The sequence below is a fragment of the Stegodyphus dumicola genome, chromosome 2, assembly GCF_044657685.1.
Source record: "Stegodyphus dumicola isolate Sdum_Otavi_A_Nest chromosome 2, ASM4465768v1".
Lineage (NCBI taxonomy): Eukaryota > Metazoa > Arthropoda > Arachnida > Araneae > Eresidae > Stegodyphus > Stegodyphus dumicola.
Genome location: NC_140769.1, coordinates 163904718 through 163917239, shown reverse-complemented (window position 1 = coordinate 163917239; position 12522 = coordinate 163904718). Strand labels below are relative to the sequence as shown.

Below are 12522 nucleotides of genomic sequence, written 5' to 3'. Positions count from 1 at the left end.
CAATTATCCGTAATAATGGTTACATATGTTTGAAAACATGTTCTTTATATAAATGCAGTAATGATCATGAAAATGTGATATATATCACATAGTTAAAGATGAAAGTTAAAAAAAATATGCATGTATTTCCACAATAATATTACATCCTCGAAATGTATCCCAGGCTATTCAATCATCATTTAGTCAGGTTTATATTGGACATTCCGGATTCTTTTATGCACATAATTTCGATTAACAAGATTATTTTTATTCTTTTTTTAAGTGTGAAAATAGTTTTTACGTAGGTAACCAAAGAAATGGAATCCTGAATTGCATAACTGCAGGGAAACAAGATTTGTAAAAAGCGCTTTTATGGCTTTTCATGACGTTATGCAATTGTTTAAATTTCGTAAAGAGACCAATCAAATAGAATAGGATAAGTTTAATTGAATTTGTCTGTATTTATTCCATGAAAAGTTAACTTCTAAAATATTATTTTTGTGCAATTTGAACATTGTCTATAACATTGGTTTCAAACTGACTCCTGAATTGCATAACTGCAGGGAAACAAGATTTGTAACAAGTGCTTTTATGGCTTTTTATGACGTTATGCAGTTGTTTAAATTTCATAAAGAGACCGATCAAATAGAATAGGATAAGGTTAATTGAATTTGTCTGTATTTATTCCATCAAAAGTTAACTTCTAAAATATTATTTTTGTGCAATTTGAACATTGTCTATAACAGTCGTTTCAAACTGGCAGCCCCAGAAGCAATTTTATATGGTTGGCGAATATATTTCAGCTACGCATTTGTTACAAATACAGTGTTGCAAAGATTTCTATGTTTTACTTATTTGAATTTCAGTTTATTTTACATTTATTACTATTAAACATGAACACGAGTAACGCATATGAAAAATCTATAAATATAAATCTTATTCAAAGATTTGAAGGTACAAATTTAATTAACTTTTATTCGTTTTTAGTGAAAAAATAAAGAAATGCTCATGTTTTGGCTAATGGTTTAGATTTTTTACTGATATACCCAACTTTTAATCCACAAAATTCCCTACATAAAGAAATCAGTGAAATATGCTTGACATAGAAAAGCAGCAGAATAATGTTTAATATTTTATACTAACTTATTAACATTTCAAAGTCTGATTATCATTTTATTGCATTTTTAATACTTATATTTGAATATAAATTTGAGGTACAACTCTGATATACGCCCTAATTTCACCAAATGTGGCGATATGTGTTCTGCGCTGGTTTTTGGCGCGATTGCGTGTTGTATGGCAACCCTGTTGACGTTGAAAAGTCTTTCGCTGGAGTTCGTTGGTTCACGTCATGCTTTGTGTCTGAGAAGCTAGGGGGAAAAGATTTAATGGTGAAAGTTGTTGAATTGAAGTTCGGCATAAGGAAATATCGTCGTGGTCATCCTGTTGAGGGGCAATGGGTGTTTGGAGGTGTGGAAAGAAGGTATGGGAGATTATTTTTAGTGGTTGTGCATGATAGAAGTAGGGATTTGTGATTATTTGTTATTTTATTTATTTGTGAACCATAGTATGAATTTTCTGGATAGTGTGTCTGGCTGTCATATAAATACGATACTAGTGATTACGTGGCGGCATGTTAAAGGCGGTATGAAATTGGTATATCTGCTCTTCGAAAAAGCATTAATGGTAAGTGCATTTTATTTTATTCTTGTTCTTATTTTGTAGAATTCATTGTTTTTTTTAGTATGAATTTCTGTCGTTATTGTTGTTTTTTTGAATTGTTTGAAATTTATTTTAGTTATTTTGTTGATTAGTGCGTACCATCTGAATTGTGCAATTCGTAGATGTTTTTTAAAGTTGAAACAGAACGCTGTGTACATGGTATTCTTTGAAATTTATTGTTGTTATGTTAATTTATTAAAGTGAGGTGCGCGCAGTTCGTAAATTCGTTTGTTGCCTAAATTGTGCAATTCGTAGATGTTTTTTTAAGTTAAAACAGGATGCTATGCACATGGTATTCTTTGAAATTTATTGTTATGTTAATTTATTAAAGCGAGGTGTGCGTAGTTCGTAAATTCGTTCGTTGCCTAGATTGTGCCATTCGTAGATGTTTTTTTAAATTAAAACATATCGCTGTGTACATGGACTCTTGTAAAATAATTTTGGTTAGAAACTTCACGGTTTTGCTATCTAAATTTTTTGTTTTTGTTTCGGATTTTTAGCTTAAATTGTGTGTTCAAAACGTGGTTTTTGCATTCGCGAAAACCGTGTTTTTGGAGACATTTTAGGCTTAAAGTTCGAAATGTAGACAAAAAATTTAGATAGCAATATGGCAGGCGTGTAGTTTCTCGCCAAAAATATTTGGCGAGAAATTTGGCGCCTTGACGGCACATATCAGAGTAGTTCCAAATTTGATTATGAGGGTTCAAAAACTGCTTTTATGATACAAGGTGTCTTTCAGTGGCTGGAGGGTAAAACTGTTGTGCACTGGTAGTTCGTCTCGGAGTCAAGCCCCGGCTCCTGGGCTATTTGCTTCAGGCTTCCCTCTCCTTAAGCAAATAGCCCGAGAGTGCTTTTGATATTCTAAATAATCCTAATCCTATTTTTACATGGACATAATTAGAAAAAAGGCATTTAGTTAGATTAAACAAATGATGTCTAAAAATTTAAAAAATATATATTTTTATTAGAAGTATAATTAATTTATTTAGAAATTAATTCTTGTTTGTTATGTCCAGACTCCCATATAGTTAAATATTAAGTAGATAATTAAAAAATTGGCTGATCTTTGGAATATGGTAACTGGTAGTTTGGCGACATTTTGGACATGATAAGGTTACTACCTAGGACTTTGGTAATAATGTGAGAAGTACTCAGTTCCGATTACGCATTATTTAGTGTGAGGGAAATGAGAGATCATGAGATATGTCATGTGACATTAATGGACGAATTACAGTTCCTTAATCGGAAAAGGGGGGAGGGGAATTTGGAAAACTAGTACTATATTATTTTGTATTAAGCTTCATTGTGCGTTGTGTGAAATAGTGGAAGTGTGCGTGCCACGTAATGAAGATTCTGAAGATTAGGCAAGTTAGTATTTTTAATCATTTGAGGATATTATTTTTATGCATTGTTCTAAATGTAAGGAGTAAATAAATTAATATGATATTATTGGAAAATTGTTATTAGCAATGATTTAGTTTAAAGTAATTAGGATTGTAATCTAATTTTTATTAATTTAATGTATGTGCTTATTTATATTTTAAGTAGTGTTTTTTAATTTAATTATATTTTAATTTAATGATCGTGATTTTGTGAGTTATATGTTTGTAGTATTTTGGAATACGTTTGAGTAGAATACGTTGAGTATTTTCATGCATTTTCGTGAAATTTTTCTAATTTATGAGAAAAAAGCAGTGTACATGTATATAGTGAAGATGGTGCGCAATGCCATTTTTGTGCAATTCTGGGATGTTTTTTTAAGTAAAAATAAGTCGATGTGTACATGGTTTAGTGATATTTTAATTAAATAATAGTTATTTTGTGAATTTTATGTTTGTAGGAATTTGGTATACATTTCAGTTGAAGTAAACATGCATGGAAGTAATTTAAATATTTGACACTAAGTATTTGTAACCATTTGTAATGTTTGAGGTATGAATTCGTTGGTGACGTTTATAATATAATAGATAATTTAGAGGTAAAAGTTTTTGGATATTTTATTTATTTTATACGTGGAAATGTTCATCTTTGGAAAGGGTATATACTTTTTGCGATCAGGTAATTTCATATATGTTCTTTTTACCGGATTTAAAGATTCACAAAATTTTCATGCATTTTCGTGAAATTTTTCTAATTTATGAGAAAAACGCAGTGTACATGGATATAGTGAAGAGTGCGCAATGCCATTTCTGTGCAATTCTGGGATTTTTTTTCAAGTAAAAATAAGTCGACGTGTGCATGGTTTAGTGATATTTTAATTAAATTATAGTTATTTTATGTTTGTAGAAATTTGGTATATGTTTCAGTTGAAGTAAACGTGTATGGAAATAATTTAAATATTTGACACTAAGTATTTGTAATGTTTGCGGTATGAATTCGTTGGTGACGTTTATAACATAATAGATAATTTAGAGGTAAAAGTTTTTGGATATTTTATTTATTTTATACGTGGAAATGTTCATCCTTGGAAAGGGTATATACTTTTTCGCGATCAGGTAATTTCATATATGTGCTTTTTACCGAGTTTAAAGATTCACAGAATTTTTTTTGCATTTTCGTGAAATTTTTCAAATTTATGAGAAAAAAGCAGTGTAGATGGATAAAGTTAAGAGTGTGTGCAATGCCATTTTTATGCAATTCTGAGATGTTTTTTTAAGATATGTTTATGTTTTCGACGTGTAAATGGTTTACGTGTATGTGCTATTCTGAAAAACGCGCAAGGAGTTTGCAATTGTGCACTTTTTCCCAATTTTGCAGTTAATATTTGTCATGATTAAGCACTTTTGTTACATAAAATTTCTAGCATAAGTGTAATTTGGCTAGTAGATTGTTGGAAAAAGTGTTCAGTAAATAAAAAGAAAAGAAACATATCTTTACTTCGTGAAGACAGAATGGTGGCGAAAAAAAAAAAAAAATATGGGGTTGCTGTAGCAGAGTTGGTCGCCAAATTTTCGCCAAAAAATCGCCAAGTTACCATAATCCAAAGATCAACCAAAAAATTTTTCATTCTAATTAGAAATTATCTGGCAATATGAGCAATAAGTTAGAAAAAGAGAATATGCTATTCTATAAAAATAAAATCTTTCTATTCTGATTAGAAGTGTAATTAATTTATTTAAGTCTATAATTAAAAATTTTAAATAAATTTTTAAATTGATTTATTTAGAAACAATTATATGTAAATAAATACACATGGGATAATGTGAGCCATAAGTACAGAAAAGAAGCATATTTTGTAATTTTCTTGTATAAAAATGAAATTACCTTATTCTAATTACAAGTGTGATTAATTTATTTAGAAAATAATTAAACAGCGAGTTCAAAATGTCTACTGACACAGTCATGTGACCATCAGCGCAAAGATTTATCACGACACCCAATGCAAAGTATCAACCACATACAAAGAAAATACCCCTTTCCTTTTCCCTATCTTGGTTACCATCTGGGCTAGCAACCTAAACACTCTTCCAACTGTTTGGCGCCTATCGCCCAAGTTGGAATCCTTATAATCATATGATAATTAAAGATTATTTTAGTTATTTTATTTATTGTAATAATTATTATATTTCTTTTGGATTTTTTTGCTAAAATCTGCTTAAATTACATATATTTGAATTTAGGAAAAGGGTAAAATAATTTTATTTTAAGAAAAAGACAACAAAAAAATTCTTGTATAAAAGATCATAATCTTAGCAAATTTCACATTAAATCAACTATGATCAAGGAAGATCTTGCTCAAATGGGGTGGAAACCATCCATCTTTTTTTCTCTTTTTTTAACAACTAAAAGACTATTTCTGCTAAAAAATGTAGTTCTATGATTTTTAACCTGGGAGAAGTCATGTGGGGCACAAAGTCACTCCATGCGTCGAAAATTAACAATCCTGACCGGAAATACTATTTCATGTTAATGAATCATCCTTCTAGTATCCTCCTGTCTGATGCTCCCCTTGGAATGTGTATTGTTATTTTTGCTTGTTTTTCTTTTCTGCGAGAGAAGCAATCATTTCTTGGAATTCATGAGGGAATGGGGTAACTCAGTCACCCCGTGCAACCATTACTGCTTCAAAATTTTTCATTAGTAGCAGTTCAGCTTCATACTCTCGAGTGTTTTCATTGTTGGTCTGTTCGATTATTTGATAAATAATGGCTTACAAACATAAATTTATCGAATATGAAAAAGAGATAGAACATTTGAGAACTCTGTTAGATGAAGTTGAGTATTCTGAAGAAGAAATTAATCAAGATAGTGAAAATGAATCTGATGAAGAAATATACAGTTCTCCTGACAGCGAAAGTGAATTTGAGCAGAATGATGAAGATGACGGACATCCTGATTTAGTAAAACATATTTTTATTAGCAAAAATAACACAGTTTGGCAGAAAGGAAAACAAACTCAAAAAGTGAAAATGTCTTCTCAAAATATAATAACTCATTTACCAGGATTAAAAGGAACTTGTAGTGGCCCAGTTATTGCATGAGAAATAATTATTTTTTATTTCATATATTTGTTCATGTGTTTAATTATTTTATAAAATTAACTTTAATATTTTGTTAATATTCATATTTATATTTCTTTTATGCTGAATGCCAATAAGTAGTTCATATTTATATTTAAATTTCTTTATGCTGAATGGCAACTAGTTCTAGTTCTGATTCATGATTGCGAGGTTTTGGTTTCAAAACGTTGCTCGTAGCGTCGCATTTCGATAGCTGGAAAATAAAATGCAATAACTTAACTATTTGTTTATAATTCATGCTGTTACTAGTCATAAATTAATTTTAAACATTAGTAGCCAAGGCTACATCGTGGTGACCCTGATTAATTTTCGAAATGTCAACAAATGACTCTTCTGAAACTGCTATGAAAGATACGATGCAGTCACCGGAGCTTCATAAGGTGAGTGTAAAAATACCTCCTTTTTGGATTGATAAACCGGAAATATGGCTTTTTCAAGTTGAAGCTCAGTTCAAAATTAGTAATATCGTTTCAGAAGAAACGAAATTTAATTATTTAGTTTCACAGCTTGAACCTAAGTTCGTCGAAAATATTTGGGACATTGTAACGAACGATAGTGCCACAAAATATTCGGATGCTAAAATTAGGTTATTACATTTATTCAAAGAAAGTGAAAATGTACGGATTAAACGTTTGATTACTGGTATCGAACTTGGAGACATGAAACCAAGCCAACTTTTGCAGAAGTTGAGATCTGTTGCTACTACTGATGTGTCTGAAAATCTAATCAAAACTTTATGGCTGGAGAAGCTACCTGACTCCATAAAAAATATATTATTAGTTAGTGATGAAGATGTAACCAAGTTAGCGTCTATGGCAGATAAAATTAGTGATATGAATCGGAAACCAGAAGTATTTAGTACTAATGCTCCTTCTGTTCCCGCAAATGATTTGTTGCAAAGAATTACCTTTCTTGAACAAAAAATTGATCAAATAACCATTCGCTCAAGACGCAGGGACTCGGATTTACGTAATTCACGTTCACGATCTCGAAGCCGATCTCGTAAACGATATGACCCTACTGGCAAATTTTGTTTTTATCACTTTCGTTTTGGAGCAAAATGCATTCCAGAGAAATGCAAGCCTCTGTGTACTTGGGTAAAAAACGATTTCAAAAACCAGGAAAACTCGAATCTGCAGTAGGTTCAGCGGCAAACGCTGCTGCAGAAAATATGAAGGATTGTCGCAAATTTCGTTTATTCGTTCGTGACCGAAGATCAAATTTGCACTTTCTTATTGATAGCGGAGCTGACGTAAGCATAATTCCTGCTACTTCACAGAATAAATGTAAAACTGAATATAAACTGTATGCAGCTAATGGCACACATATTTCCACTTATGGCATAAAAACGCTAACTCTTGATTTGGGATTACGTCGTGATTTTCAGTTTCCATTCATAATTGCTGATGTCACAAAAGGTATTTTAGGAGCTGACTTTCTTCACAAATATAAATTGCTTATCGATATAAATAAGAAAAAATTAATTGATGGCATAACACAACTTTGTGTCCAGTGTGATGTCGCTGCTATTTCCAGTGATTACTCAGTAACCACATTAAATAAATCCATAAAAATTTTCGATTTACTGTCGAAATATCCCGAAATTTCTAAACCTAACCTTTTTCCTACACAAATTAAACATGGTGTTACACATTTTATTACGACTGATGGTCAACCCGTTTATTCAAAGGCACGACAGCTCGATCCAAAACGCTTAGCTATAGCTAAAGAGGAATTTAAATTTATGCTTGACAATGGAATAATTCGTCCATCAAACTCCCAGTGGTCAAGCCCCTTGCACCTTGTTACGAAAAAGGATGGTTCGTATCGTCCTTGCGGAGACTACCGACGACTGAATGCTCAGACGATACCTGATCGATACCCAATTCCTCGCATTGAAGATTTTCATCATATTTTAAGAGGTACAAATATTTTTTCTCAAATTGATTTATTCAAAGCTTATTTTCAAATTCCCATTGCAGAAGAAGACAAATGTAAAACGGCTATCATCACTCCTTTCGGTTTATACGAATTTAATGTAATGAGTTTCGGTTTAAAAAATGCTCCTGCAACGTTCCAAAGATTTATTCACGAAGTCTTTAGAGGATTAGAATTCGTTTTTCCCTATTTAGACGATATACTCATTGCATCCAGTACCCATGAAGAACATGAAAATCACCTTAAATTAGTTTTCGAAAGATTACATACATTTGGGTTAAGAATTAATGTTTCAAAATCTGTCTTTGCTGTTCCCCAAATCGAGTTTCTAGGCTACCTAATTACACCTAAGGGTTCTCGTCCTTTGCCAGAAAGAGTTCAAGCTATTATTAACTACAAACGACCAGAAACAATTCATGAACTTAGAACTTTTCTTGGAATACTTAACTTTTATCGTCGTTATATAAAGGATGCAGCGAAGAATCAAGCATTGTTACATGCGTATCTCAAGGGAGCTAAAAAGAGGGACAAACGTAAAATCGAATGGACTGAAGAAGCTGAAAAACAATTTGAAACGTGCAAGAATGACCTGGTGAACACGGCACTGTTGTCTTTTCCCAATTCTGAATTACCTCTGGCGTTATTTACAGATGCTTCAGATATGGCGATTGGCTCAGTGTTGCAACAATATGAAAACTCCTCGTGGAAGCCAATAGCATTTTTTTCTAAAAAATTAAGTGATACTCAGCAAAAATATAGCACCTATGATAGAGAACTATTAAGCATATATCTTTCAGTTAGACACTTTAAGCATTATCTAGAAGGAAGAGTATTTACAATTTATACAGATCACAAGCCCTTAATATTCGCCTTTCGTCAAAAACTTGACAAAGCAACACCTAGACAGGCTCGCCAACTTCTATACATCTCCCAGTTTTCGACTGATATCAAATATGTAAAAGGTGAGAATAATATTGTGGCGGATACATTATCTAGAGTTAATGAAATTTCATCGATAGATTATGATAAAATAGCTGATGAACAAACTCAAGATGAAGAACTGAAGAGTTTGCAAACCACTACTTCCTTGAATTTCAAGCAATGTTCTCTACCTTCGGGGAAATATTTGTGGTGTGATACTAAACATGTTCGGCCGTATATTCCTCAGGCTTTCCGAAAACACGTCTTTCAACGAATTCATGGTTTATCACATCCAGGAATAAAATCGACTATGAAATTAATGACATCAAAATTCATTTGGCCTAACATAAAAAAAGATGTACAGTTGTGGAAAAGAACCTGCATTCCTTGCCAAAAAGCTAAAATCAGTCGGCACACCAAAACAAAATTAGGTGAGTTTGAAGTACCACCAGGAAGATTTTCTGTCATCCATATCGATCTCATAGGACCACTTCCCCATCTAAAGGGAATATTTATTGTCTTACTTGCATAGATAGATTTTCGAATTGGATGGAAGCAATTCCTTTAGAAAATATTTCCGCTGAGAACGTCGCAAGAGCCTTTTATAGCAATTGGATTGCGCGTTTCGGAACGCCAAGTAAACTCATTAGTGATCGTGGATCCCAATTTAAAAGTGATACATTACGAGCTTTGTCCAAAATCTGTGGCATCAATTTACAACACACTACTGCCTACCACCCCTCGTGTAATGGCAAAGTTGAGCGCCTTCATCGAACATTAAAAACAGCATTAAAAGCCCACAACAACATATCTTGGACGGACACGTTACCAACAGTACTTTTGGGTTTGCGTACTGCTATTCAAGAAGATACCAATCATTCTATTGCACAAGTAGTTTATGGCCAGAGTCTCAGACTTCCTGGAGAGTTTTTCAGCGAACCAAGTATCCAGACAGCATCGGAGACTTTTGCTAATAAACTCCAGAAACAGATGGAAGTTGTTGGACCGAGACTAATTCGTAAAAATTCATCTGAACAGATATTTGTCCATAAAGACTTAAAAACTTGTTCTCATGTGTTTCAGCGAATAGATCGGGTAAAAAAACCTTTGGAACCTCCTTATGAAGGACCATTTCCTGTTATTGATCGCAAGGTCAAATATTTTACTATTAGCATAAAAGGAAAACATATTAATGTATCCCTGGATCGCTTGAAACCAGCATATATTTTAGCTGAGGAAAATTCTCATTTGATACAATCTGACTACACTAATTTGCAGAGACCGGACTCAAATTCGGATGTGAATCAAAAACATTCTCGCACAGGCAGAACTATATGTTTACCTGTTAGATTCAAGGACTGACTAAATTATTTTGATAGTGGTTAACACTGCAATACTAGTTACTACCTATTTCTCCATCTTCGTAACGTAACTTAGTTACTGGTGGGGGAGTAGTGTAGTGGCCCAGTTATTGCATGAGAAATAATTATTTTTTATTTCATATATTTGTTCATGTGTTTAATTATTTTATAAAATTAACTTTAATATTTTGTTAATATTCATATTTATATTTCTTTTATGCTGAATGCCAATAAGTAGTTCATATTTATATTTAAATTTCTTTATGCTGAATGGCAACTAGTTCTAGTTCTGATTCATGATTGCGAGGTTTTGGTTTCAAAACGTTGCTCGTAGCGTCGCATTTCGATAGCTGGAAAATAAAATGCAATAACTTAGCTATTTGTTTATAATTTATGCTGTTACTAGTCATAAATTAATTTTAAACGTTAGTAGCCAAGGCTACAAACTACATGCAATATTATGGAGCCTCTAGAAAGCTGGGAATTGTTTTTCAATGCTAAAATGATACGATTAATTGAGAGTGTACAAATATTTATATTGAAAAAATATCGGTAAATTAAACCAGAGATCAAGATGCCAAAACAACAAATGCTGTGGAAATTAGAGCACTTTTTGGGCTTTTATATCTGTGCGGCTTGCATAAATCATCACACAAATACGCAAGATTTGTGAGCTACTGATGGATCAGGCATTGAAATTTTACGGAACACAATGTCATATAAAAGATTTAATTTTCTTCTCAGGTGTTTACGGTTAGACAATGTGACCAATCGTGAAGCTCGCAAAAAAATGGACAAACTGGCGGCAGTGAGAGAATTTTTTGCCAATTTCAACGAAAATTGCCAAAAGATATACATTATTGGTGAATATGTTACTATAGACAAAAAATTAGAGAAATTTCGAGGGCAGTGTTCCTTTCATCAATATATACCTAGTAAACCAGCAAAATATGGAATAAAAATATTTGGCTTAGTAGATTCAAGAGACATATAACATGGATTCAAGACACTATAACATGGAGATATATGCAGGATAACAGCTGGAAGGTCCCTTTAGAGTTAAAAATTCACCATTTGAAATTACAAAACGCCTGTGCACCCCTTTGTTTAGATCAGGCAGAAGAAACGTAACAATGGATAATTGGTATATGAGTTATCCTCTAGAAAAAGAACTTTTGTAAGTAAAGTAATAATAAAAAAACTCGTCATAATGCATCTCGATTTAAATATGGAAGAAATTTATAAACATTATAGAGAAGTCATGAACTTTTGTAAATTTCTCGCACCAGCACTTTCTAGGAAATACTGCACAATATCTTTAAACATTTTACTTTTAAAAACTCTCAAATTATTTTTAATGGAATTACAATTAACCAACAAATATATTAGCTGCATTCAGTGCTTCCGCATTTAGTTAAAAAGAACGATCTACATCTTTATTCACCTTGAAAAAAAAAAAAAAACTATCAGAAGTGAACTTTGGAATTTCTGCCCAAATTTTCGTGCAATATTTGTGAAATGATTGTAAAACAGTGTATCACACAACAATAACTTGAACAAATTCTTATAATTCAAGGAATGCACGAAACAAAAATACATGAAATGCAATCAATAAAATTACTAATATAGCAACATAATTTGATACGAATTTTTAAACTTACTTCTTCAGAAGATAATGTTGATTCATTTTCATCGTCTTCAAGACCAGAATATTCACTAGAATCACCATCAGACTCTTCATTCCCTTGCGGCTGTTTTTGGTTTTTGTTATTTTTAGTTTTCATAGCTTATTTTATAAAGCACAGAAATACAAACAAACTTCAAACCTTCATGCGACTAAACGCTAACATGTGCTATGTTGACGATTGCCTTCATGGTTACAGTTTGTTAAAAACAGTTTTCCTTTCAATGAAACGATGCCGTATACAGCGTAGAAATGAAAGTCAATAAATAATCCTTTTTCTTACAAAATAATACATTCCTTTATTACCCTTTACTAACAAAAATAATAAATCTGTTCTTGTAATAAAAGATTTAAATGCCTGAGAGAATTCTGTAATTTGAGAGTGAATAAACCTTTC

At 32.1% G+C, this 12522-nt stretch overlaps 1 protein-coding gene across 1 annotated transcript in view; it reads right to left on the bottom strand.

Moving 5' to 3' along the window:
- The window catches only part of LOC118186113 (ribosome biogenesis protein bop1), a 98342-nt gene extending 86031 nt beyond the window's left edge, over nt 1-12311 (bottom strand). Inside the window, exon 1 of the mRNA XM_035356138.2 lies at nt 12103-12311. Within this exon, the coding sequence (XP_035212029.2) occupies nt 12103-12225 (123 nt within the window). The 5' untranslated portion in view covers nt 12226-12311. The remainder of the gene's footprint in view (nt 1-12102) is intronic.
- Nucleotides 12312-12522: the final 211 nt, after the last annotated feature.